The sequence below is a fragment of the Carlito syrichta genome, unplaced genomic scaffold (genome assembly GCF_000164805.1).
Source record: "Carlito syrichta isolate Samal-C Ts95f unplaced genomic scaffold, Tarsius_syrichta-2.0.1 Scaffold314605, whole genome shotgun sequence".
Taxonomy (NCBI): Eukaryota; Metazoa; Chordata; class Mammalia; order Primates; family Tarsiidae; genus Carlito; species Carlito syrichta.
In genome coordinates this window covers 159,104-185,542 of record NW_007258701.1, presented here as the reverse complement: position 1 = coordinate 185,542, position 26,439 = coordinate 159,104, and the positions used below count along the sequence as shown (strand labels likewise).

General features: G+C 54.1%; 4 protein-coding genes and 2 pseudogenes across 4 annotated transcripts; 3 read left to right on the top strand and 3 right to left on the bottom strand.

The window, feature by feature from the left end:
• The first annotated feature begins 1,176 nt into the window (after window positions 1–1,176).
• CORO1A (coronin 1A) lies at window positions 1,177–4,997 on the top strand. The gene is made up of 10 exons (XM_008071646.2): window positions 1,177–1,385; window positions 2,544–2,666; window positions 2,762–2,891; window positions 2,985–3,169; window positions 3,314–3,433; window positions 3,654–3,758; window positions 3,860–4,005; window positions 4,120–4,177; window positions 4,288–4,503; window positions 4,777–4,997. Exons 1-10 carry the CDS (start codon window positions 1,188–1,190, stop codon window positions 4,879–4,881), a joined length of 1,386 nt encoding a protein of 461 aa, XP_008069837.1. The 5' UTR covers window positions 1,177–1,187; the 3' UTR covers window positions 4,882–4,997.
• A 2,804-nt stretch (window positions 4,998–7,801) lies between these two features.
• On the bottom strand, window positions 7,802–8,727 carry BOLA2B (bolA family member 2B). The gene is given in 4 exon segments (XM_008071645.2): window positions 7,802–7,945; window positions 8,230–8,327; window positions 8,406–8,586; window positions 8,588–8,727. Coding segments are annotated over 4 exon segments (504 nt in total). The 5' UTR covers window positions 8,713–8,727; the 3' UTR covers window positions 7,802–7,845.
• A 206-nt stretch (window positions 8,728–8,933) lies between these two features.
• Window positions 8,934–12,254, top strand: SLX1A (SLX1 homolog A, structure-specific endonuclease subunit). Its single transcript, XM_021719392.1, is given in 9 exon segments — window positions 8,934–9,134; window positions 9,599–9,662; window positions 10,299–10,547; window positions 10,653–10,886; window positions 10,888–11,007; window positions 11,689–11,816; window positions 11,963–11,984; window positions 11,986–12,043; window positions 12,126–12,254. Coding segments are annotated over 9 exon segments (1,095 nt in total). The 5' UTR covers window positions 8,934–8,946; the 3' UTR covers window positions 12,158–12,254.
• A 479-nt stretch (window positions 12,255–12,733) lies between these two features.
• LOC103274211 lies at window positions 12,734–17,449 on the top strand (annotated as a pseudogene).
• A 252-nt stretch (window positions 17,450–17,701) lies between these two features.
• Window positions 17,702–23,473, bottom strand: LOC103274210 (SAGA-associated factor 29). Its single transcript, XM_008071680.1, is given in 9 exon segments — window positions 17,702–17,901; window positions 18,566–18,684; window positions 18,687–18,727; window positions 18,838–18,870; window positions 19,072–19,204; window positions 19,207–19,217; window positions 19,287–19,402; window positions 20,114–20,196; window positions 23,413–23,473. Coding segments are annotated over 9 exon segments (714 nt in total). The 3' UTR covers window positions 17,702–17,784.
• Window positions 17,702–25,329, bottom strand: LOC103274183 (annotated as a pseudogene).
• Window positions 25,330–26,439: the final 1,110 nt, after the last annotated feature.

Here is a 26,439-nt window from a genome sequence, read left to right as displayed (position 1 = left end):
TGGGAGTCTCTGGGGGGCGGGGGGCAGGGTGGGGCGACTGAGAAGCTGCTCTGGGCTCGGAGACAGGAAGGGGTCGGGAGCAAAACAAGAGAAGCCCAAGTTCCCCTTTCCGTGGTTTCCGGGCCTGGTACCTGCGGTGGGGGAGGAGGTAGGGTGGGGCGATGGCTTCCTGTCCCCCACCTCTGGTCAGGGGCTCCCCTCGCCCCAGACCTAGGCTGCCTCTCAAGGCTGGGGCTCTTCACACACCCTCCACGACGGTTTCTGGGCAGGCAGATCCAGATGCCTCCTGGGGGGCTGGGGCCCTAGAGAAACGGCAGCGCCCGGGGCGGGCGATGCGACTGAGGCGGTGGGCAGAGGCTCCGGGCACGGTGCCCTCTGAGCGGGGGCACAGGCCCCTTCGCCGAGCAGTAGGTGATGTGGCTGGGCACAGCATCTGGCCCCTGGAGCTCCTTGCTCATCCAGCCACAGTGGGGGGAGACCATCCTAGCTGGACCTCAAGGAAGGCATGGACTCCCCCTTCCTGTGTGGGGTTCCCAGGGAAGCGGGGATGGCTTTTAGGGGCACCTGCTTTTTCTGAGCGGAGGCGAGAGGCAGATGCCGGTGTGGGAAGGAGGAGGTACTGGGACCTGAGCCATCGCTTGTTTCTGGTGCCCAGAGACCTACTGGGGAAGCCTTCCTGCCACCTCATTCCCCACACCACTTCCTCCTGTGTCCAGCCCTGTGCCAGAAGGCGAGGGAAGGCCAGCTCCTGGGCCCTTGCCTTTAGGAAGCTTTCCGTGTGGGTGTGAGGGATGTGGGCTCTGGATACTGTAACTAAGAAGAACCCACCCTCCACGCCATCTGGGCTGATACCCTGAGTCTGAACCATCAGAAAGGAAGGACTCTGCATCTACCAGTCAGTCAGCAAACATGCACTGGGTGTGACACCACACCAGGATCTGTTGCAGAGGCTGAGGGTACCAGACTGAGAGAGTGGCTCAGAATGACCTGCGGTGGTGGTGGTGGGGCAGAGAAAACAGCATGGACGGTTGTCAGCCACACAGGAGAGAATAAGAGGCGGGGAACCCTTGGAGATGATGCTGGGACCTCAGAAGCCAGACTGAGGGGTGGCCTGGGAGAGGTGGGGGCCACTGTAGGTTCAGAGTTGGCCAGAAGGGAGACAAGCTCTCAACCCATGTGCCCCCAGAATGAGCCGGCAGGTAGTCCGCTCCAGCAAGTTCCGCCACGTGTTTGGGCAGCCAGCCAAGGCGGACCAGTGCTATGAAGACGTGCGTGTCTCACAGACCACCTGGGACAGTGGTTTCTGCGCCGTCAACCCCAAGTTCGTGGCCCTGATCTGTGAGGCCAGCGGGGGAGGGGCCTTCCTGGTGCTGCCCCTGAGCAAGGTGAGCCCTGGTAGCAGCAGTTCCTCCACCTGACCAATGGCTCTGTGGAGGTCCTGATTGGATGACGGTCACCAAGCCTTCCTTGGCCTCAGTGTTGTTATCTGGAAAACTGAGCTGGGCCCGGTGAGCCTTAAGCTTCCCCTAGCTCCTGCATGCTGTGGTTGTGCTCAGAGGGGGGCCACCGTGAGAAGGGTCACAGAGCCAGTCCTGCAGAGCCATGGCCAGGTCTCCCCACCCAGTCTCAGCCTGGGCTTTCTCCCCTCAGAGGCACAGAGAGGACTGGGATGGGGTCTGGGCAGGCCCAGCAGTGTTCTTGGGACTGGGAGGGACTCCAGCTTCAGGCCTGAGGAGCCAGGTTGAGCTCTGGGGGACCCAGTGAACTCTGGCCCCCAGCTCACAGGCAGGGGTGATGAAAGAGGCCTTCTCCCCTCCCCCAGCCCTGCCTCCCCTGAGTTCCTGTTGCCCCTCCACCTGTTGTTGTCTGCTGACCCCCACCCCCAGCACACTCCTGTGCTCTTTGGCGGATGAGACAGGAAGGGGAGATGGGCCCTAAGTTGTTACCTTAAAAGGGCCGATGGAAGCAAAGAGAAGAGGAAGTGGTTGTTGGGGTGAGAGCTGGGCCCGCACCCCTCACGATCACACACAGGAAACCCTGCGGCAGCAGCTGTCCCCGGAAGAGGCCATTTCCAAACCTCTGCTGCTGCCTGTGGGGCAGTTATGACAGACTTCCCCAGCCCTCTCCTTTTGGCAGACCTCACCCCTGCAGCACCCCCATTCACACATACACTCCCCTGGAGAGCCCCACCCTCACACCTGTCCCAGATCCTGGGCCTTGGCCTGTTGTGCTCATAGAAACCCTGTTCAGGGAAGCAAGGGTGGGGGTGCTGATCCTCGGGGCATAGACAAGAAACTGAGCTAGAATCTGCCAGGAACCCAACGTGTCCCATCCCCGACCCTACACTACTTGTGGTCAGCCCTCCTGGTGTTTGCCCTGTCAACTCTAGGACTGGGGCAAAGAGAACAAACCCTCCCCACCCCAGGCCCATCTCCTGGAGACCCCTGTCTTCCTCTCTGGGCCCCTCTAAAGGAGATTGGGGAGGTTGGATTGCGTTTAGAGGGCAAAAGTGCCCTTGCCAAAGGCCTTGCTGTGCTCTCTAGACTGGACGTGTGGACAAGAATGTGCCCATGGTCTGTGGCCACACAGCCCCTGTGCTGGACATCGCCTGGTGCCCACATAATGACAACGTCATTGCCAGTGGCTCCGAGGACTGCACTGTCATGGTGAGTGGTGGTGGGAACCCATGGGCTGGAAGGGGGGCTCCAGGATGGGATCTGACATCTGGAGCCCCAAAGACTCACTCGCCCCTTTTCTGCAGGTATGGGAGATCCCTGATGGAGGTCTGACACTGCCCCTGCGGGAGCCTGTCGTCACCCTGGAGGGCCACACCAAGCGTGTGGGCATTGTAGCCTGGCATCCCACAGCCCAGAATGTGCTGCTCAGTGCAGGTGTTATGGGATGGGGGGTGAGGGGTGGATGGCAGTCTGACATGGATGCGGGTAGGAGGCTCAGGGCTTCTGACACTTGGGGGGATTGAGCAGGTTGTGACAACGTGATCATGGTGTGGGACGTGGGCACTGGGGCTGCTGTGCTGACGCTGGGCCCAGATGTGCACCCGGACACAATCTACAGTGTGGACTGGAGCCGAGACGGAGGCCTTATCTGCACCTCCTGCCGTGATAAGCGTGTGCGCATCATCGAGCCCCGCAAAGCCACTGTCGTCGCTGTGAGTTGCCGTGAACCCTGACCCTTGACCCTAGGACCTTTCTCTTACCCACCCTTGGAGGCTGCCTTCCCTCGCCCCCACCTGGGACTGGCTCCTTGGGGGGCGTGTGTCAGTGCCTGACCTACCATCTCCCTTTCCTTGCAGGAGAAGGACCGTCCCCACGAGGGAACCCGGCCCGTGCGTGCTGTGTTCGTGTCGGATGGAAAGATCCTGACCACGGGCTTCAGCCGCATGAGTGAGCGGCAGGTGGCGCTGTGGGACACAGTGAGTGCTGAGTCTAGGCTGGGAATCGAGACTGGAGGCTTAGTCCCCTGCATGCAGCGTGCATGCCCAGATGGCCATGGGCCTCAGTTTACCCACGCATGAGATGGTGATTCCCACTGGCTAGTCTGGGAGGGCCCTCGCTTGGTCACTGCCCAGTGAAGATCACCATCCCAGGGCTGACGTGGCCCAGCCCATGGTTACCTCCCACCTGTCTCTACAGAAGCACCTGGAGGAGCCCCTGTCCCTGCAGGAGCTGGACACCAGCAGCGGCGTCCTGCTGCCCTTCTTTGACCCCGACACCAACATTGTCTACCTCTGTGGCAAGGTGGTCTAGTCAGGCAGGGGTGGGGCAGGAGGGGTGTGGAGAGGACCAGGGCTGGAGGCATCTGCTGATGTCGAACCCCCCTCTGCACCCACCACCTGCAGGGTGACAGCTCGATCCGGTACTTTGAGATCACTTCCGAAGCCCCGTTCCTGCACTATCTCTCCATGTTCAGTTCCAAGGAGTCCCAGCGTGGCATGGGCTACATGCCCAAACGCGGCCTGGAGGTGAACAAGTGTGAAATTGCCAGGTGACTGACCCCTGACCCTGACTGGAGCATGCTCTTGGTCAGTGCTGACCCCATGCTGACCTCAGTCCTTGCCCCACCATGCTGTGGACGCTGCTCACCTTCCCGTTTCCACAGATTCTACAAGTTGCACGAGCGGAGGTGTGAGCCCATCGCCATGACAGTGCCTAGAAAGGTGATGCTCCCGGGCCCTCCATGAGCTCTGGGCTGGGCACTGCCTCGGGGCATTGCGGGGTGGTATTGCAGCATAACTGCTTTCCTAACCAGCCTTGGCCTTGCCCACAGTCGGACCTGTTCCAGGAGGACCTGTACCCACCCACGGCGGGGCCTGACCCAGCCCTCACGGCTGAAGAGTGGCTGGGAGGTCGGGATGCCGGGCCCCTCCTTATCTCCCTCAAGGATGGCTACGTGCCCCCGAAGAGCCGGGAACTAAGGGTCAATCGGGGCCTGGACACCGGGCGCAGGAGGGCAGCACCAGAGGCCAGCGGCGCCCCCAGCTCGGTGAGAGGAATGGGGAGCCAGGGAGTCAAGACAAGAAGACGGGGTAGGGCTGGTGTTTGGGGCAGCTTAAACTCACAATCCCAGGGATCCACTGGAGGCTGGAAGTGGGTAATCCTGAGGCCTCAGACAAGTTTCGGGTTTATAGCTCTCCAGGCAGTAGCTGGCTGAGACAGAAGTTCCCAAGGCCTGGGGCTCTTGGGAGGGGCTTAGCAGGTGCCAGGGTTAGGGGAGCCCAGGGAACGTTTGGGCCTAATGCAGCACTGGATCCCTCAGGATGCCATATCCCGGCTGGAGGAGGAGATGAGGAAGCTCCAGGCCACGGTGCAGGAGCTCCAGAAGCGCTTGGAAAGGCTGGAGGAGACAGTTCAGGCCAAGTAGAGGCCCCTAGCACCTTCAACCGGGGCCAACCGTTCCCACCCTTCCATTCCCACCCTGCTCCCCAGGCCACATGGCAGATACAAAAAACAATAATAAAATGGCTTTATTTTCTGATACCTCTCAGACTCTGGCAAATGGTCGCCTGGATGTTGGGTCTGCTGAACTGACCAGCCCTGGGGCTTCCTGCTCTGCAGTTTTCAGGGACCTGTCCCATGAGAGGGGTAGGGCCTGTGCTGATGTGGGCTGGGAGCCTGCTCTCCATTCTCCATTTCCTAGCTTTTTCTCAGAGCTGGCAGGTCTGAACTATCCAAGGCCCCAGTCTGGGGCTTCAAAAACTGCGTTTCTGCCAATCTGCCCTTCCTCACCAATCAAAACATCATGTTGCATGGAACTATACTGACACTGTTGCCTGTGGGGAAATGGACCAACCAGTGCTTACATGGTAGGTATCTTTCAAACTTCAGGTCCAAAGATAAAAATAAGGGAAATTTTTATAAGGAAAGAGCTCAGAAGCAAAGCATTAGCATGACCCTATTTACAGGTAAGAAAACTGAGGCCCAGCGCAGGAGAGCAGCTTGCTAAAGGGCAGATCACAAGTCATAGCCCAAGTCTTCAAGTTCAGAGCCTTCCCTGCATAGTACTGCTGCCTCTGGTGCTCTGCCTGTGGGTTCCACCTGGGCCTGGACCCTGTGCAAGGGACCTGGCACGAAGAGATCTGCCAGGTCTTCACAGCTTGGCAGTAGGTTTCGATGCCCAACGTTGCAGGTGATCTTGCGCTGGAAGGACACAGGGCTGTGTGGGTGTCTTGGCCATAGCAGGGCTTGGCCCATTAACATGCAGGTACCACCAAAGGTCCCATTCCCAGGCCCTTTCCTTTCAGCATGCTGTAGAAAACTACCTGGATAGAGAAGTGCATGAAGCAGGTGTCCAGACGTCTCCATCTGCCCACTTGGAGTTCACATCATGCAAGCTATGTGACTCTGGGCAAGTTACCTCTCTCCGGCCTCACTCAACTATAAAATGGAGGAGGCCAGCTGTGGTGCCTCATACTTGTAATCCTAGCACTTCGGAAGGCCTAGGAGGGAGAATTGCTTGAGGCCAGGAGTTCAAGCCTGGGAAATATAGTGAGACCTCGTCTCTACAAAAAAAAAAATAAATAAAATAAAATCAAACAATTCAAAATTATAAAAAAGGGAGGGATAGCATCACAGCTGGATGAATGGAGTGGGTGTATGCAACTAGGGGTATCGTCTGGGCCTCTTTTTTTTTTTTAAGTCATAGTTTCACTCTGTCACCCAGACTGCAGTGCAGTGGCATGCACACTCATGGCCACCCCAGCATTGACCTGCTGGGCTCAGGTGATCCTTCTGCCTCAGCCTTCCACGTAGCCAGAACTACAGGCAGGTGCTACCACACCCGGCTAATTTTTTATTTATTGTAGAACCGAAGTCTTGCCAAGTTGCCCAGGCTGGTCTCGAACCCGGGCTCAGGCAATCTACTTACCTCAGCCTCCCAAAGTGCCGGGATTCCAGTCTGGGCCTCTTAAAGACGTGATGTTCCTTCTCTGAGCTCATGCACACTGGGGCTGATGGGCCCTTCTGGGGTCCTTGTAAGTAGACTCAGTCACTATGTCTCTTCTTGGCCTAAGGCAGCAGCGGTCCCCAACCTTTTTGGCATCAGGGACTGGTTTTGTGGAGGACAATTTTTCCATGGACAGGAAGGAGAGGCTGTGCAGTCACACTTCACTGCTAATCACCGCCTCAGCTCTACCTCAGATAGTCAGGCATTACGTTCTCATAAGGAATGTGCAACCTAGATCACTCAAAAGCACAGTTCACAAAAGGGCTCCTATGAGATTCTCCCATGAGAATCTAATGCCTCTGCTGATCTGACAGAAGGCAGAGCTCTGCTAGCCCACCACTCACCTCCTGCTGTGCAGCCCGGTTCCTAACAGGCCACAGACCAGGGACCCCTGGCCTAAGGGAACTATAAAAAGTTCAGGAAATGATCCCTGGAACCCAGAAGGGTTAACCAGTCATTATGACAACTCTCAGCTTTACCAGACCACTCTCTATCTGATGAGGACAAGATACAGAAGTGGAGAATGAAAATAATTTAGATTGAGAAACTGGCCTTGAAAACACAGGGGAACAAAGTGGGTGATGTCTGAAACTTGTAACATCTCACTCCCAAAGAGCCCTGGCACCAACTGGGTCACCTGGTGTCCTTCCTAGGTCTCAGGGACCTCTGTGCAAGGTCCTACCAACCTATCAACCTGTGGTTAACCTGTGGTTAAAACAGGAGCATCACCCCCAATTTTGCAACTCAGGTCAGCCTGCCTTTTCTGATCTAATCCCATACTTATCCCATGGTCTTCCCCCAGGCACCGGTAATCACAAGCAGCCCAGGGTTATGGGGTCACTGGACCCCCTTCAGTGGGCCAGAAACATCAGCATTCTAGGTGTTGAGGCCCTACTTGAGCACCACTTCCCCTGAGGTCTGGGAAGGGCTGGGGGACCCTGAGGGGAAAGTGTAGTTCTGTTATCATGCCTCTGACACTGGGTTGGTGTTGGGGAGAGGGAGAAATGTGTTCAACCAGTCAGGTGCCTGAAACTGTAAACACTTCTCATTTCTGTATCTTGAGGGCTGGTAGAGAGCAGGAGCCCTCAGCTCTTCCAGGGCTGGGAGGGTAGTGGCAATGCGAACTCCTTTGTAATTCTTCTGCAGAGAATTACAGCGAGCAGGTTTGCAAGGCAGGGTCTTTAATGATAAAGCTTTCGCTTTACAAGCGGGGGACACAGAGGCATAGATGGGGAGAGGGACCTGTCCGAGGTAAAACAATGGATGGTGGCAGGGCAGGGCGAGACAAGTCTTAGATTGAGCCCTCCCACCCTCTCATACACAACACACGACAAGGAAGCTGGTTCTGACTTATAGTTTAATGGCTGTGCAGGTCCTGGTCCCTTATTTCTGCCGCTCACGGGCCCACTGCTCTGGGGTCAGGGTTTTCTGTTCAAAGGCATGGATGCGCGGGAGCTCTTCGGCTAGGGACGCGTTCACCAGCCTGGGGCGAGAGATGGGGTTAAGAAACGTCAGGCCAGGGCTTAGGTTGTGGTCCCCGAAGCTAAGTTGAGGTAGGAGACTGTAGTGTCCCCGCGGTCGCAGTCCCCAGGACGTGGGAACACGTGGGGAGAGGGCTAAAATTTCAACACTCGGAGCTGGGACCACGAAGCGGAATCCTCAAGGCCACAGTCACGCTGGAGGGGGTGAGGGAGTCCGGTTGTCAGGGAAGGGGGAGTGGCCGGGGCTGTGGCCCTGGAGCTTCGTAAGGTGCTCCCGGGGCCTCACCGGTGTCTCTGAAGTAGTGGCTTCCCCTCGAACTTGGCCGACACCACCAGGACTCGGAAGCTGGCCGCGCAGCGATTGAGGGTCGTGTCCTCCACCTCCTACCGCACGGAATAATATGAATGGAGCCGAACCCGCCCCCGCTGAAGCCCTTCGTCCCTCGTCGGGTCCCAGCTTACCACGTGCTCCGCCTCCAGGTCCCGCTGCAGCTTCTCCCGCAGGTATTCGGCGCTGAGTTCCATAGCGGCAGGCCAACTGGGACGGCAGCCTAGCGGGGCCCGAAGCCCAGCACGGACCACGGCCACACCACCTTCCTCCCGTACAGGAGCCACTTCCGCTGGGCTACCTACTTCCGCCCTTAATGGACGTCCATAACGCAGTAGCTCCGCCCTCGAGTAGGCCCGGCTTTCCCACACGCGACACTTTTGCCACCAGGCAGCCAATCAGCGTGCTCGTAAGCCCGGACTTGCTGGAGCCGACGCTCATTGGCTGGCGCTCGCCGCCGGCCCAGCAGCCTGCGTGCTGTGGAGCGATTTTGAACCCTCCCTCCAGCCAGGAGAGGGTGCGCGAACCCGCCTTACCGTGGCCTCCGAGGTGCCTCGGGACCGGGCCCGAGCGCTTGCTCCGAAACAAGCATCTTGCAGCCCTAGCGATCCAGCCCTCCCCGGGTGCAGGTCACAGCAGTCATTCCCAGATGCGATTCCTCACCCGCAAGTCCCCATGCGGCCAGCGTGTGGCGCGGAGAGACCGGGGCGCATCTTCGGCGTCCATCTGCTCTACTGCTTGAATCCTCGGCACCGGGGTCGCGTCTACGTGGGGTTCACGGTGAACCCTGCTAGTCGGGTCCAGCAGCACAATAGGGGGAGCAAAAAAGGCAGAGCCTGGCGGACCAGCGGGCGACGGGCCCGGTAAGAGGCCGATCTCTGCGACGAGGAAGGCTTCACCGAGGAGGCGAGCCTCCGAGGGGTGTGGGCCAGGTGACAGTGGGCAGGACAGGAAGGGGGAGAGGTCTAGTGACGAGGGCGGGGCCTGTCTCAGGGAGGAGCCTAACAGGGAGGCGGTGCCCTGCGAAAATAGCTTTGGAACTCTGCGAAGGGGTGGCTTAGTGAGGTAGCCGATCCACACTCGGCAGGAGAGGCAGGAAACTGGGAAGAAAGAAGCTTAACCTGAATTCATAATTCAGGGAGACAGACTTGGTACTGTTATCATAGCCCGCTCAAAGCAATACAAACTCATCCCAGTATTTATAGTAAAACAGGCATTGTCTTATCTATTTTAACTATTGATTAATAACACTGACGTGACTTGTGACCATTATTAGTATATTTTCTAATCAGAGTTTAGACCTTAAACAGTCGTTGACATAACCCAGTTCAGACTGCAGCAGTCGGGTCACTCTTTCAAATTACTATAGCTTTTGGACAATTTGGGGCTACGTGCTTTTCAGTTGGTTACAGTTCTTTGCTTAAACCAGGAGTGTTTGGTTCACACGACGTAATAATTAACATTATACACAAATTTGACACGAAGACATGAAAGAAAGCAATTGTCATCTAATGATTAAGGGAATAGATACATTTTTTTCTGGGTTTTAGTGAGTTTCAGCAGGGCTCATTTCTTATTTAGGTCTCGCGGAGGCTTTTCAGGGACTTGCAGTTTTTTCTTTGCCCTTTCTGCTGATCAGGGGGCTCAATGCAAATGACAGTGTTCTTTCAGCACCAGCAGCAGTTACTAGATCCAAGGCCAGTGAAGGGGAGGAAGAAGCAAACTGTGCATTCAAGCAGTTTTACATTAATTACAAAGGACAGTTCTAAACGTAACCTTAAACAATCCATTTTATAAAAACGAGCCTAGAAAGAAGTAATAAGTAAGTGCTTTCTATTTTCTATAGTTTCTGGGGAGTGGTGTTCATTTCCTAATAGCTAGAATCACAGGCTGCATGTCGAGTACCCCTTAGCTGTCATTTTAGAGCAATAGGGGGTTTGTGATGGCAGGTCTCTTCATTATAGGGAGGCCTTGATGATCAAGTCTGGGGTCTGGCAACATTGGTGAGCAAGCTGGTGTTGGAATAGAGGCTAGAAGGGAAAGAAACTGAGACAGTTAAGTATTGGGCAGTGGAGGCAGGGCCTGAGGTTGGCACGTTCAAGGGGGACGAACCTTCACGAAGGGGGCGGGCCTCGTGGCCAGGTTTGAAGAACCATGGAGAGGGCATCCGGCTTGACACTGAGTGTGAGGGGCGCGACTCAGGCCTCACCCTCTTCTCCCCAGGGAGGATGGTGCTCATCGTGCACGACTTCCCATCCGCAGTGGCAGCCCTTGGGGTAAGAAAGGAGAAGGGGCTGTGGGTGAGCTGGGGGTTTTGGAGCCTGCCCCCAGCTCCCTCCTACCCAGACTGGCCCTGACGCTTTTGTACCCTCCACCTGCAGTTCGAGTAGGCCTGGAAGCACCCGCAGGCTTTGCGCCGCCTGGCACACGTGGGTCCATGCAGCAAGTCAGCCTTCGCTTGCCATCTGCGCGTGCCGGCGCACAAGCTGCGCGCGCCGCCCTGGTCGCACCTCCAGCTCACCCTGCGCTGGCTGCGCCCCAAATTCCGCTGTGATCTCTGCCTGCCGCCACCGCTGCCGCACGTGCTGGTGGCCTTAGGGCCTCCGCCATCTCGGGCCTCGACCCCGGTTCCCAAGGCGCCACACCGGTCCCTTTGTGGACATCAAGACTGAGTCGAACCAGGGTACCGCAGAGGCCTCGTGCGCTACAGGTGCAATTCACCCCAGGTGGGGCCTGGTCTAGGGTGCAGATGACTTTGGGTCAAGCTGTTTGTTGAGGGACCACTGACACACTTTGACCGCCGCCCCATCTCTAAAATGGCGATAGTAATTGTGGCCCTTTCTAGAGGCATCCAAACGTGCCTAGGGCCTTTGCTCCCTTTGCAAGCTTTCCCCCTAGATCTGTCTGGATAACATGGATCGATACTTAAGATTGCAGATTTATATATTATTAGTGCCTCCCACCCCAGTCCACACACTAAACTCCTGGACAGCAGCTCTTGTTCACTAGAACAAGTTCCTGCACAAAGCAGATGGCCAATAAATACTTAATAAAGTGACAGATGACGGGACTGGCTTCTGTTGAGCTCTAACACAAATGAGTTGAGTACTTGCCATTCCGAGATTAAGTGACCTGCCTGAGGTTACTTAGCCTGTAGGGAACTACAGATCTGACTGCAGTGGCCCAGCTGTTTCATAATCACTGCTAATGCGTGAGGAAGTTAGCCAGTTCATTTCCTGAGGGCAAGTATTTAACCTCTCTGTACCTCAGTTTCCTCGCCTGTAAGATGCAAGCACTAGCAGTACTTGCCTCACGGGTTGTTTTGTGTACTGCCTCCAGAACGGTGCCTGGTCCTCAGGGATGCTTTATGAGTATTAGCTACATCATTCCTTTGTCTTCTCCTGCCCCCTCTGACAGGATGAAGAGGGTCCCTTGTGTTGCCCCCACCCTGGCTGCCCCCTGAGGGCTCATGTGATCTGCCTGGCAGAGGAGTTTCTTAAGGAAGAACCAGGGCAGCTTCTCCCCCTAGAGGGCCAATGCCCTAGGTGAGTCCAACACCCCTCCCCCAGCCTGGGCTAACCTTGGGAAGAGGGTGCCAACTGTCCAATCCAGGCCTGGGCAGCTGAGTCCTCATCTTGGAACCTAGGACCTAGCCTGTGATGTCTGACTCTGTATCTCCTACCCTTGGTAGCTGCGAGAACTCACTGCTTTGGGGGAGATCTGATCTGCCTCTGCCAGACGGAAACTGAGGAAGAAGACTCAGAATTAGAAGAGCCGAGATGGCTCTGACTCCAGCCTTCCTACCCTTGAGCTCCATCCCCTGGGCTGCCTCTGGCCCACTCTCTTGCCTCCACAGGCACACTGGACAGACATGCTGGAGACCTGATTCTCAGTATCCCTAACCCTCCTCCCACTTCTTTTCTGTGACACCCCCGGCGGATCTGGCCAGTTTTTACTTGAGTACAATAAAAAGTCTGACTTTAGCTGAGTGTGGTGGTTTGAGCCTGTAATCCTAGCACATTGGGGACCAAGGAGGGAGCCCAAGAATTTGAGATTAGCCTGTGAAATGAAGTGAGACCTTGTCTCTCCAAAAAAATCAAGAAACTGGTTGGGTGTGGTGGTAAATGCCTAGTAGTCACCCCCCTGAAAAAATGTCTGAGTTTAAGGGTACCTTCTGGTGTTTTCTGAGGTGGAAGTGAGGGTAGAGCTGGTAGGCAGAGGCCCTGACAGTCACTGGGGCTTGGGTAAGGGTAACAGAGGAGGGAGGAGAGGCCATTGGCCCAAGCATTTGAGCAGGCCTAAAGACTACACTGCCTAAGCTTTCTCAAACTTGCCTGAGGTCACACAATTCTTTTAAATTGTCCAGAATCCTCTTTCTTTTCTTATTCTGAGTCATCAGAGTTTTATTCATTCCCATTCCAGACTCTAGCCCCTAAAAGTAAGCTCAGTAGCTCAACTGGTCATGTTTGTCCCCTCTTTCAAATTCTCTGTGTCCAGCTTGACTGTGGACTTTACTCCCAATGGTAAGAAAAGCGGAGGAGGAAGAGGGGGTGCTCTCTTTCCATGGGGCCCTTTGGTTTCCAAGCCCTAATCTCTTGTCTCTGACTACAGAGCCCCCTTCAAACTCAGGGAGAGAGAAGTACCTTCTGGAGCCTGTCACTCTTCCACCAGTCATGAGTGATGCTCTGTGAGGTTCCATGGGAGCCATGAAGCTGGGACTCACTCCAAAGATTATTAGACTCCAGCATCCTTGTTGTTTCTTGTCCCATGCTGCCTCAAAAAGTGCCTTCCTTGCTGTGTTCCACTTCTATCCCCTTCACCCTGTCTATGCCACATCACTCTGGACTCAACTTGTGGTCAGAGCCTGGAATGCCTTGGCTGCTGGGGCCTGTGGGCTGCACTGGGCCAGAACCCTTGGCGCCTTCAAGACTAGCCTGGAGCCTGCATGAAGGTGACCTGCCTCGTGCCTACCTAGTAGTACCCCTCCACCCCTCGCCCTTCCCTTGACTGACTCAAGTAGAAAAAACTGTCACTGGACACAGTGGCTCACACCTGTAATCACAGCACTTTGGGAAGCTGAGGTGAGAGGATCACTTGAACTCAGGAGTTCAAGATCAGCCTGGGCAATATAGTAAGATCTATCTCTATAAAGGGTCAGCTGAGTATGGTGGTATGCACCTGAGGCTAAGGAAGAAGGATCACCTGGGTCCAGGAGGTCAAGGCTGCAGTGAGCTGTAGTTGCACCTTTATGTCTTTCTTTTTTCCTTTTTTTTTTTTTTTTGAGTGGGAGTCTCACTCTATATTGCCCAGGCTGGAGTGCAGTGGCACAATCACAGCTACCACAGCCTTGACCTGCTGGGCTCAGGTGATCCTTCCGCGTCAGCCTTCTGAGTAGCTGGAACTATGGGTGTGCACTACCATGCCCAGATAATTTTTTTATTTATTGTAGAGACAAGGTCTTGCCAAGTTGCCCAGGCTGGTCTCAAACTCTTGGATTTAAGTAATCCAATCCTCTTGTGTCTGCCTCCCAAAGTGCTGGTATTATAGGTGTGAGGCACCGTGCCTAGCTCTTTTGTTTTCTACAAACTAAACCCACATCTTGGGTTTTTAGATCAACTTAAAACGTTTTTCCAGCTTAGGTGCTAAGCAGAGTAACAGTGCCCTCCCACTTCAAACTCCACCCCTTCCATTCACCAGGCCAGCCACATCGCAGCCCTGGCTTCAGATTCCTCCCACGTTTTACCCACAAAAACCTTCGGCACAGAGATTGCTCAGTACTTGTCATATAGCACCCACTAAGCCACAGCATACTGAGGAGGGCATGAGGCCAGGTTCCTGAGAGATCAGGTGAGTGTCAGAGTGTAGGGAGGCTGGGCTAGGTCGCCCTCACCCTGCTGAGCTCCAGCCTTGAATATTCCCAAAGCAGAGGCCAGCTCCTATGGCTCTGCTCTGGTCTTTGACATCCCTGCCCTTTTCGCGTGGGAACCCCATTCCAACAACTCCAATCTGGCCTCCCTTCTTACTGCAGAACCATCAGAATTTTGTTTATTCCCATACTGGCCCATGGCCCCAAAAGCAAACTCAGTTGCTCAACCGGCCATGTTTGTCCCTCAATCAAAATTCTCAGTGTGGCTGGGCAAGTGAAATCACTGGCCTGGCCACCTAGGAGTCTTCCACGTGTGAGGGGCTTGTGGAGCTCAAGGAGGGGAGTGATGGGGAGAGGAGCCCACACTGGGTGGGGGCTGGGCACCACAGCAAGAAGTAGTAAAACAAAGCCGGCTGGCAAAGCTGGTGGCAGGGAGTTAGGACAGGCAGGCCCTACAGTCTTTCAAGCACAGGCTGGAATCTCTCAAAGAGCTTCAAAAATCCTGCATCTGGACCCTGCCCCCACTCAGAGGGAGCCTTAGTTGGACTGGGCCTGAGCATTGGGATTTTGAAAAGTTATGTAGGTGAATTAGCCAGGGGTAGTGGCTCACACCTGTAATCCCAGCAATTTGGGAGGCTGAGTTAAGAGGATTACATGAGCCCAGGAGTTTGAGACCAGTCTGGCCAACATGGTGATCTTGTCTCTATAATAAATAAAAAAATTAGCTGGGCATAGTGGCATGCATTTGTGGTTCCAGCTACTTGGAAAGCTAAGGTGGAAGGATTCCCTGAGCTCAGTATGTAGACTGTGGTAGCTGTGATCATGCCACTGAGTTCCAGTCTGGGTGACAGTGAGACTGTAACTCAAAAAGAAAAAAGAAAAAGCACTGCAGGTAAATCAAAGGGACAGCTAGAACTGTGAACCACTGCACTAGAGTTAGATATGGTTTTGAATCACAGCTCAACCACTTACTAGCTTGGTGAGTCTGGGCAAGTTCCTCTACCTCCCTAAACCTCAGTGTCCTTATCCTAAAGCAAGAATTCAGCAAACAGTATTGTTGTGACTGCATTAAGGAAAGTGGGTCAGACTCTGGACCCTAACACAGCAGTAGCACGGAGCTGGTCCAGGACACCTCCCGCCCGCCACTGGAGTATGTGAAGGGGGTCCCACCCATCAAATACTTTGCAGAGGGGCTGGGGTCACTGCAGTTTCTAGGCCTGGCCTGATGACCTGCTGATCAGCACTTACCCAAAGGCAGGGAGGTAAACAGGACCACCCACCCTGTAATCCTCACCTTGGACAGCAATGCTGCCCTCAGCCCTGCTCACCTCTCATCTTCCTCCCTCCATAGGCACCATTTGGATCAGGGCATGATCTACCAGGGCAGCGACGTAGAGAAGTGTAACAGGGCCCCCATCTTGACACAGGTGCCCTTCCTTGAGCTCTGTTTCCCAGGGGTTCCCTCAAGTATGTGGCAGTGTGCTGGGGAGAGGGAGGCAGAACTGGGACTCCAGCTCACTAGGCCTTTCCTAACCCATGGCTCAGGTATAGAAACTCTACAAGACACACCTGCCCCTGGCCCTGCTCCCCCAGACTCTGTTGGATCAGAAGGTCGAGGTGAGTGGCAAGGGCAGTCAGGGGAGGAGGCTCCTGGACCATCCCAGCTTTGGGGCTGTTTTCTGGTAAGGTCTCCTCACTTCTTTTAGCCTTGTCTCATCTTGATGGGAGAGACCACCTGCCTCTTGCTCTGGTGAGGGTCAGATGACCAAGAAAGTGAGGCTCTTCAGACAAGAGAAAGGCAGAATCTGAATGCTCATAGGCCTGTGGAGGAGGGAGCTGGTGGGAAGATGTGCCTTGGTCTAAATGTGGGTGTGATGGCATTGATAGCTGTTAAATTAGTATAAGATATGGTTCTAGGACCAGCCAGGACTTTGGCATCAGAGAAGAGTTCAAGTCCTATTCCAGTCACACCTGTACAATGAGATTTCAAGCAAGCAAGCCTCTAAGTCTCAGTTTCCTACTTTGCCAAACCAAGAGATAACCAGGTGTGGGGCGTGCTGTGTGGTGATGGTGCTAGGGGTGGTGTCATCTGCCGCTGCAGGTGATCTATGTTGTCCACAATGCAAAGGATGTGGCCATCTCCTACTACCACTTCTGCACATGGTCAAGATATGCCCTGAGCCTGGCACCTGGGACAGCTTCCTGGAGAAGTTCATGGCCAGAGAAGGTGGGCCTGACTCTAGAGAGAGGAAGAGGCTGGAGCCAAGGGGCAGCTAGCTAAAACGATTACCAACCCCTGCATCTTTTCTCCCATATCCCATGGGTCCTGGTACCAGCACGTGCAGGATGTGGTAGGAGCTGAGTCAAACCCACCATGTCCTCTACCTCTTCTATGAATACATGAAGGAGGTGAGACCACCTGTTATTGCTTACCTCCAGGTCCAACCTGGGGCAGGAGCTCCAAGGAACATGACATGCCCTCTTATTGCCCTCCCGTGGGGCAGCCCAGCTCCCACACCAGTTCTGGATTCCCCATCCTGTGTTCCTGGCCTGGGAACCTCACCTATGGTGCCACCTCGAAGCAGGATCCTGCACTCTCGTATCTCCTAGCACCTGAGTCAGCTGCATGCACAGTCGCTGACCAGCAGTTTACTATTGCTCATCAGTGCCAAAGAGCATGTCAAGCCCTGAGCCCACAGTTAGGAACGACTGTCACGCCCATAAGGAGCCAAACACTAATTATTACAGATTACAGGGCAGAGAGCAGTTAATTTTGTTTCGGGGAAAGAGGACCAGAGTCAAGGAGCTGACTCTGAGGTTTCTAGTGGAAATGGTCACATCCTGAGGTTAGAGATGGGGACCCTGCTTTTATTTGCCCATTGAGCAATTCAAACCATTACTGAAGAGCCTTCTGCTGCTCCAGAACCCCAAAAGGGAGATTCTGAAGGTGCTCCATGTCAGAGGAGACCGTGGGCCACACTGTACAGCACATGTCATTCAAGGAGATGAAGAACTCCATGTCTATCTACAGCACTGTCTCTCTCAACTTCATGGACCACAGCATTTCCCCATTAATGAGGAAAGATGGGTGGCCGGTCAGGACAGGTGTTTGGGGAGGGTGGCAGCAGCACCTGGAACTCACCTCGAGCCACTTAGGGCCTCCTCTGCAGTGTAACTCCAGTATCCCTTCCTCCCCCTTCACAAGGTATCATTGGAGACTGGAAAACCTCCTTCACTGTGGTCCAGAATGAGCGCTTCAATGCCGACTACACTGAGAAGATAGCAGACTGCAATTTCAACTTCCGCTCATAGCTGTGTGGGGTGTTCCCTGGGAATCCCTCCAAAGGACATGTGGGAAACAGGCCTGACTCATGGCCTCAAAAAGAAAATGTGAATTGTGTTCAATGCAGAGCCTCTATTGGAAGCCAAGACAAATCCTCAGCTGAAAGAATACATGCCTACTGGGAGGAAATAGGGCCATCTCCCCCAGCCTCCAGCTCCCCAACCTGCCCTGTCTCTGGAAAGGAAAGACGGTCTATGGAAGTACAACCCAGGAGAAGTGGGCAAGGGGGAAGAATATTTAATACAGAACATCCTTTCTTGCCACCTCTGAGGAGGCTGGGAGATGGTGAGTCTGTCAGCCGACTTCACTTTTTCTTGGGCTCCTTACAAGCCACCATGTACCTCGGGGCCACGTTAAGCAGAAGGGAATAACCACCTGGATAGGAGGGGTTCTCAAACAGGACTGAGTAGTCATCCTGGGGCTGCAGCAAAGGCAGACAGTAGGGGCTGGTCAGACTACCCCAGGCCAGGCCAGCCTGGCCTCTCCCTACCCTATCTTAGACCAACAGGCTCCTCTGGGTCATGGGCTCCCAAGTGCTCCTGTCTTAATCTTTCACTCAAGTCAAGAAGTCCGGACCTGAGTCCCTGCTGCTCTAGAGCTCTTAGCAGCAGAGGACGAAGACAGGGGATAAAGAGCACAAAGAAGGGAGACTCACTCCCTACACGGTTGGGCCATAACTGGAGGGGAGGGCTTAGTGCATATTGGGGACCCCTGTGTTAAAGGGATCAAGGGCAACCAAAAGGGTAGCAAGTAGGAATCCTGTCTTCAGGTAACAGGTAACATGTGTCCAGGGTAATGTGTCATTAGGAGCACGGACCTCCCATCTTGGTGCTCAGTCTCCTCTAAATGCAGAAGTGAGGTGAGACTGCAGAATGACAGGACCACACAGAGCTTGCTAGGGCTCCCAGGCCGGGCAAGAAGAGGGTCTCTGGCGGGCCTGGATGAGACAACAGAGCGAACTCGGGAAAGCAGAAGAGGGAGGGCAGCTTCCGTGTTCTTTCAGCTCAGAGACTGGAGATAAGAAAAAAGGGGAGGAAGCGGGAAGGTGACCCCCTGACCTGTCTGGTCAGCCTGGTCCTGGTTACCTGTTGTAGGGATGTGTGGATCAGGGAACAGAAGAAGCAGGTGGTCTGGGGATACAGGGCCAGCACGAGCTGCTCCTTCTGGAATAAGGCCTCAGGGTCTGTCTCAGGGTTGGCCTTCACTGGGGCAGTGGGATGACCCGCCAGCAGCTCAGGGTGTGTCTCCTAGGGGTGTGAAGGGCTCAGGTCAATCCTTGGCCAGGGAGATAGACTTCTTCCTAGCAGTTTGGCTGCCCCCCAGGCTTCTGCTGCTCCTCTCTGGCCTGGACACTCACTCTTTGCTTTCATCGTTGTCATCTACCTCATACCTGCAGACAAACACGAGAAAAATGCCATGAGTACAGTCCACGTAAGGGAGGAGGAGCTGAAGGAACCATATGCTCCCCTCACATGCCATTCCACCCATAGCACCCCATGGGGAGCTGTTCTCCCATTCTGTAGATAGGCAACAAAGCAGTGGCCAAGCAGGTGTGACAAGAGGACAGCCCATGGGCCTGATGAGCCCTCACTTGGTGGTGGTGTGGCTTCAACTGACCACTTTGGAGAGGATCCACTGCTCGTCCTCATGCACAGCCTTTACCTGGGCAGCCACTTAGTCTCCAGGTTTGGCCACATAGTCCCGTGAGGCCGCAATGGCCCCATAAGGGGTGGGGGACTGCGAGTGGAACGAAGCGTTAGTCCTAGTCCTTGACACCAGCCCCTTTCTTGTAGCTGCTGCCCTCACTTGCCACCAGGCTTCCCGATCCACAGGGGCAGGGTCATCAACACCCCTCTGCGCATGGTCTTCCGAGGGAGCTCTGAGTCATTGTACAGGCTGGTGATCTTGGCCATTGTGGGATGGAAGGGAGCCCCTGAGGCACCAGGGAGGGGTACCTTCCTCCAGACCCACGCTAGCACCTGCACTGAGCTGCTAGAGGGAACTGCCGGGAGGCCCCACTTCCCCAGTGAGCACCAGCACCCAGCACGCGCCCAGCCCCTTCTGCTAAATGTCCTGGGACTGCTGGGGTTAAACATACTGGCAAGACATCAGGACAGTGGATACCCCTGGGGGAAGCAACTAGAAGGGGAGGCTTCCGAGGGGCTGTTCATATTTTGTTTCTTGACCTGGGTGCTGGTTAGATAAGAGTTCTGTTACTGGAAATTTCATTGAGCTGTATACTTATGTGTACTTTTCTATTAACATATAATCCAATGAAAAAAGTTCAAAAAATGATCACATGTGGACCCCTGATCTCCTCATACTCACCTGTAAACCAAGCACTAGAAGAAATGGGAGAATTGGAAGAACTAGGCTGACTGGTCCAGGTCCAAAGGGGAGGGAGATAAAGGGGAATCAGCTTAGCCTCGGGAGGGAGAACTAGGAAGACCCTGCCTCCTAGCATTGGGAGTGATCTCCATTTCCTTCCCAATGTCAGATCAACTCTGCCAGAAACTCCATGACATGCTTCGCCAGGCTGTGGTCACAGACTCCCCACAGGAGATGTGACTGCTGCTCTCGGGACCTCACTCAACCTAGTCACTCGGCTTATTTGCTCCAACTTACCAATCTGCCTCTTTCAGCAGAGACTTGATTTCAGTGATTTTGTCTAGGGCTTTCCAGAGGATGATGAGGATGGGAAGAAGGAAAAAAAGGTCTGGTTGAAACACACAGCATAGATTTCCTTTCCCAGTTATGTCAGCCTGGGTTATTAAGACCAGCCCTACAGCTGAAAATTAGAAATGCTCAGTATGTGTTTTTTAGTCCTTTTTTTTTAAGGAGAAGTCTCACTTTGTCATCCAGGCTGGAGTGCAGTGGCACGCTCACAGCCACCACAGTCTATTCCCGCTGAGATAAGGTGATCCTTCCGCTCAGTCTTTCTTTCTTTCGAGTTGGAGTCTCACTCCATTGCCCAGGCTGGAGTGCAGTGGCACACTCATGGCCACCCCAGCATTGACCTGCTGGGCTCTGGTGATCCTTCCGCCTCAGCCTTCCGAGTAGTTGGAACTACAGGCTCGCGCTACCACACCCAGCTAATTTTTTGATTTACTGTAGAGACGAGGTCTCACCATGTTGCCCAGGCTGGTCTTGAAGCCATGAGCTCAGGCAATCCACTCGCCTCAGCCTCCCAAAGTGCTGGGATATAGGCTGAGCCACTGAGCCCGGCCTCGCTCAGCCTTTCAAGTAGCTGGAACCACAGGTGAGTGCCACCATGCCTGGCTAATTTTCTTCATTTACTATGGAGACGAGGTCTTTCTAAGTTGCCCAGGTTGGTCTTGAACCCCTGGACTCAGGCAATCCTCTCGCCTCCGCCTCTCAAAGTGCTGGGATTACAGGTGAGTTCCTGTGCTCAGATTTTTTTAGTCTTAAAAGCATAAAAAACAAGACAGTAGGAAGTGGCAAGCCAAAAACTCTAAAAGAAAGCAGGATTCCAGAGCGGTAAGCAAAGCAGATGGAGTGGCTTTTGGCAAATCCTGAAGAAATGGTAGCCTGAAGTCTGGTAGCCTCTGACAACCTCTTGAGATGAAGAGGACAGAGGTCAAACTCAGGTCTGACCCAAGGTGGGACACATGACAGGAGAATTCCCCAGGGGACTGTGGGGAGAGGTGCTGGCTTCAGAGCAGGGCTGGGTGGAAAGGCCTCATCTGTCCTGAAATGCTACACCCACAAACAGACCCTTGCATAGACTTGTGGTCCCAGGAAACATCTGTGAAATCAGATTACAGGGTCCCAGGGACCCAAGTAAACTGGCAGAAGGAAACACAAAGCTTTGCTAGAGGCAGGCTTCTTTATTCTAGATCTTGTGGAATTTCCCCAAGGAATATTTCAACAGCAGTGAGCAGTAGATTCCACTTTAGGTCTTCGAAGTGAATCCATGTTTATTCTCCTTTGTTCCCATGGGAAACCCAGTCCATTCCGCTAGCAAACCTGTATTAAATGCCCCTGTGGTCATAAAGAACTTCGCCTAACAGAAAGGAGACATATGAACTGAGCTCAGTGCAGCAACACAGTGGTCCCAGTGGGCATCTCAGAGCACGTGACCCATGGAGCTTACCAGGCAGAGGCCAAAAGACTGGGGTAGTGCAGGAGCAGCTAAGCCAAAGCAGGGAGCAGGGAACAGCTTGCCTGCTGTGTTTGGAGCATCACGGATCAGTGTGGCTGGTGCAGGGTGCAGGGGAGAGCTCAGCCTCAGCCCCCACAGGCTGTGCGCTCTGGGACCCCAGAAAGCAGAGAAGGAACAAGAGCTAGGAGACCAAAGGGAACTCTGAAAGTCTGATCATTGCTGCCGGGCCTATTTGGAGGACACAGTTTGATGTAGCTTGCCCTAAGGTGTATTCTGATATATATTAACAAAGTCATTTTCAACCCTAACTGAACATCAGAATCTCCTGAGGAACATTTTTAAAAATCCCAGTTGCTTCAGACATGAATCATAAATGGATGCAAAACCTAGTGGGGCTTGAAGTGACACGAGATAGTTCCAGAGTCTCAGTGGATCTCTGTACTGGAGACTTATTAATTACACAATAGAAAATAGCAATAATTTGACACTGGAGAAACCTGGAAGACAACACCTGACCAGTGGAACAGACAGTACTGTGTGTCTTCTAATACGATCCACCAAGGACATCACTTCTGTGGTATTACTGCCAAAAGTGTTAAGAGTTAAATCGGATAGTAAGGAAATGTGAAAAAGTCAATACCAATGGCTGAACTTCACCCCAATTAAATCAGAACCTCTGGGCACAGTCAGACTTGAAAACCAGCGTGTAAATGTATTCTACCACCAAGCAAGTTTGTAAAATACTGAGTAAAAGAAAATTGTTACTGCAGAATTTATCAGAGGCTTTAATACTTTAGTTTGCATTGTGAATCTCTAGGAAGGGAATGAAATGTTCCATTTCCTAAAGTTGTTACAGATTTACTGCCAAGATTCAAGGAAACAATGTTTTTCAGATCAGTTAAAAAGCAGCAGTTTTCTGGAGCGGAAACCCCTCCATATCAGAACTATAAAGGTCACCTAGAATGACTTCCCTGTCAAACTTGGGTCCCCTAGCCTTCTAATAGGCAGACAGCCAGCCTGGCAATAACCCTCAGGGTCGGTGCCACCCCCAGAGGCCTACATTACCTGGGACAACTGAGGAATTTTTCCATGAAGGGGAGTGAGAGGATATGCAGTCAAACCTCACTGCTAATCATCTCCTCAGCTCCACCTAAGATCTTCAGGCATTACATTCTCATAAGGAGAGTGCAACCTAGATCCATCACAAGCACAGTTCGCAATAGGTTCCAGCTCCTAAGAGAATCTAATGTCCCCACTGATCTGACAGGAGGGGGAGCTCCACTCAACAGATGCTCATGTCCTGCTGTACAGCTCAGTTCCTAATAGGTCAGACTGGGGACCCCTGACCTAAGGGAACTAAAAAAGTTCAGGAAACGATCCCTGGAACCCAGAAAGGTTAATCAGTCATTATTACGACTCTCAGCTTTACCAGCCCATTTTCTCTCTAATGGGAAGCAGAGATGGAAGTGGGGTGACAATATAATTTACAAGCTGAGAAACTGACCTTGAAAACACAGGGGAACAAAGTGGGCGTCAGCTGAAACTTGTGATTTCTCACTCTCAAAGAGCCCTGGCCTCAACCGGGTCACTTGGTGTCCTTCCTAGTTCCTAGGGACCTCTGTGCAAGGTCCTATCAACCCTAACAACCTGTGGTTAAGACATATATAGGGGTATCACCCCCAATTTTGCAACCCAGGTCAGCCTGCTTTTCTCCTCTAATCCCATACTTATCCCTCATTACTGAAACCCCCATGGTTTTTCCCTAGGGAGCTGTAGTCACATCAAGTCCAGGTTACAGGGCCACCTGACCTTCTCCAGTGGGCAAGGAAACATCAGCAATCCAGGTGTTGAAGAGGACCTGCTTGGGCATCACTACCCATGAGGCCTCCTGCAGGAATGTGTGAAATTCTCTATCAGGCCTCCGCACCGGACTGATGTTCACACTGGGTTGATGTCCAGGAGAGGGAGAGGAGTGTTCAACTAGTCAGGTGCCTGAAACCACAAGCACCTCTCATTTCTGCATCTTGAGGGTTGGCAGAGAGCAGGAAAACTCAGGTCTCTGAGGTTGGGAGGGTGAATAAAGTACAAACTCCTTTGTAATTCTTCTACAGAGAATTACAGAAAGCAAGTTTCTGAGGCAGTGGCTTTTATTTTATTTTTATTTTGAGTTGGAGTCTCACTCTGTTGCCCAGACTGGAGTGCAGTGGCCGCTCCTGGCCACCGCAGCCTCGACCTGCTGGGCTGCAGTGATCCTTCCACCTCAGCCTTCCAAGTAGCCGGAATTACAGGTATGCGCTACCACGCCCGGCTGATTTTTTGATTTATTGCAGAGACGAGGTCTCACCAATTTGCCCAGGCGGGTCTTGAACCCACAGGCTCAGGCAATCCACTCACCTCAGCCTCCCAAGGCACGGGATTACAGGCTGAGCCACCGAGTCCGGCTGGCAGTGGCTTTTATTTACCTATTTTTGAGTTGGAGTCTAACTCTGTCTCCCAGGATGGAGCGCAGTAGTACGCTCATGGCCACCTGAGCGTTGACCTCTGGGCTCTGGTGATCCCTCTGCCTCAGCCTTCCAAGTAGCCGGAACTACAGGTGCATGCTACCACTGCCGGTTATTTTTAAGATTTATTGTAGAGATGAGTTACCCAGGCTGTTCTCGAACCTATGGGCTCAGGCAATCCTCTCACCTCGAGGTAGTGGCTTTAATGATAAAATTGTAATTTTACAAGTGGGGGACACAGAGTCCTAGATGGGGAGGGAGAGGGACTTATCCAAGATAAAACAATAGACAGTGGCAGGGCAGGGCGAGACAAGTCCTGGACTCAACCCTAGTGCCCCCCTCACCCTCTCATACACAACACACCGACACAGAAGCTGGTCATGACTTACAATTTAACGGCTGTGCGGTCCCAGTCCCTCATTTCTGCTGCCCACGTGCTTCCTGCCCTGAAGTCAGGGTTTCCAGTTCAAAGGCATGGATACGCGGGACCTCTTGGGCTTGGAATGCGTTCACCAGCCTGGGGCCAGAGATGGGTTTAGGAAGCGTCAGACCAGGGCTTAGGTCGCAGTGCCCCAAGCTAGGGTGACTAGGGAGACTATACTGTTCCCGTGGTTGCAGTCTCCAGGACGTCGGGACACGTGGGGGAAATGGCTAAACTTGAAATATTGCAACCTGAGCCACAGGGGCGGAATCCTCAAGGTCAGGGTCACGTTGGAGGGGGTGAGGGAGCTAGGTTGTAAGGTAAGGGGGAGTGGCCGTGGTCCTGGAGCTGCGTAAGGTGTTCCCGGGGCCTCACCGCTATCTGTGAAGTAGTGGCTTCCCCTCGAACTTGGCCGACACCACTAGGACACGGAAGCTGGACGCGCAGCGATTGAGGGTCGTATCCTCCCCCTCCTACCGCACGGAAAAATATGAATGGAGTCGAACCCGCCCACACAGAAGCCCTTTGTCCCTCGTCGTGTCCCTCACGTGCTCCGCTTCCAGGTCCCGCTGCAGCTCCTCTCGCACGTATTCGGCGCGGAGTTGCATAGCCTCAGTCCGACTGGGACCACAGCCCAGAGGGGACGGAACGGCAACCGCGAACCCGGCACACCACCCGCCGCCCTTACAGGAGCCACTTCCGCTGGGCTACCCACTTCCGCCCTTAATGGGCGTACGTCACGCGGTACTTCGGCCCTCCAGTAGGCCGGGCCTTCCAACCGTCGAGGCTTTCCGCGCTAGCCATCAGTCAGCCAATCAGCGTGTGCGTAAGCTCCGGACTCGCCGGAGCTGCTGCTAACTGGCTAGCGCCCGCCGCCTGCACCGCGCCCTGTGTGCCGTCGAGAGGTTGTAATACCGACCTCCAGCCAGGAGAGGGTGCACGAGACCGCATTGCCGTGGCCTCCGAGGTGCTTCGGGACCGTGCACGAGCGCTTTTTCCGAGGCAAGCATCTTGCAGCCTTGGCGATCCAGCCCTCCTCGGGGCTAGGTCACATCAATCAACCCAGTTGCGGATGGGGGGCCCCGAGAAGCCGGGCGCTTCTTCGGCCTACGTGGGGTTCACGGTGAACCCTGCTCGCCGGGGGCACAATGGGAGCCGCAAAAAAGGCGGGGCCTGGCGGACCAGGGGGCGAGGGCCCTAGGAAGAGGAGTCGGCCTGTCTGTGAGGAGGAAGGCTTCCCGGAGGAGACCGGCGTCCGATAGGGACGGGGCCAGGTCTGCGACAGTGGGCAGCAGGACTGGAAGGGGTCGAGGTCTAGTGACGAGGGCGGGGCCCGTCACGGGAGGAGCCTAACAGGGAGGCGGTGCCCTGAGGATTTGGCTTTGCCACACAGCGAAGGGGTGGGCTAGTGAGGCAGCCGGGTCAACCCTCGGCTGCTTTCCCTCCTTCGCCAATGAACCACGACAGGCAGGAAACTGGGAGGAAAGAAGTTTAACCTGCATTCACAATTCAGGGAGACCGACTTGGTACTTGCACCACAACCCGCTCAAAGCAACACAAACTCACCCCCGTGTTTATAGGAAAACAGGCATTGTCTTATCTATCTTAACTATTGATTACTAGCAATGACGTGATTTGTGACCTCTATTAATACCTCTTCTAATCTGAGTTTAGACCTTAGACAGTCGCTGACAAAACCAGTGTTCATACCGCATCAATCCTGTCACTCTTCCTTCCTTCCTTCCTTCCTTCCTTCCTTCCTTCCTTCCTTCCTTCCTTCCTTCCTTCCTTCCTTTCTTTTTTTGAGTTGGAGTCTCACTCTGTCGCCCAGACTGGAGTGCAGTGGCCGCTCCCGGCCACCGCAGCCTCGACCCGCTGGGCTCCGGCGATCCTGCCGCCTCAGCCTTCCCAGTA

What these genes read in the sequence shown, in the direction of transcription:
- CORO1A (XM_008071646.2), top strand. Translation starts at nt 1,188, where the DNA reads ATGAGCCGGCAGGTAGTCCGCTCCAGCAAGTTCCGCCACGTGTTTGGG. An exon ending in CCGAGGACTGCACTGTCATG is followed by an intron (nt 2,667 to 2,761) that starts GTGAGTGGTGGT and finishes CCTTTTCTGCAG; the next exon opens with GTATGGGAGATCCCTGATGG. An exon ending in AGGTGGCGCTGTGGGACACA is followed by an intron (nt 3,434 to 3,653) that starts GTGAGTGCTGAG and finishes CTGTCTCTACAG; the next exon opens with AAGCACCTGGAGGAGCCCCT.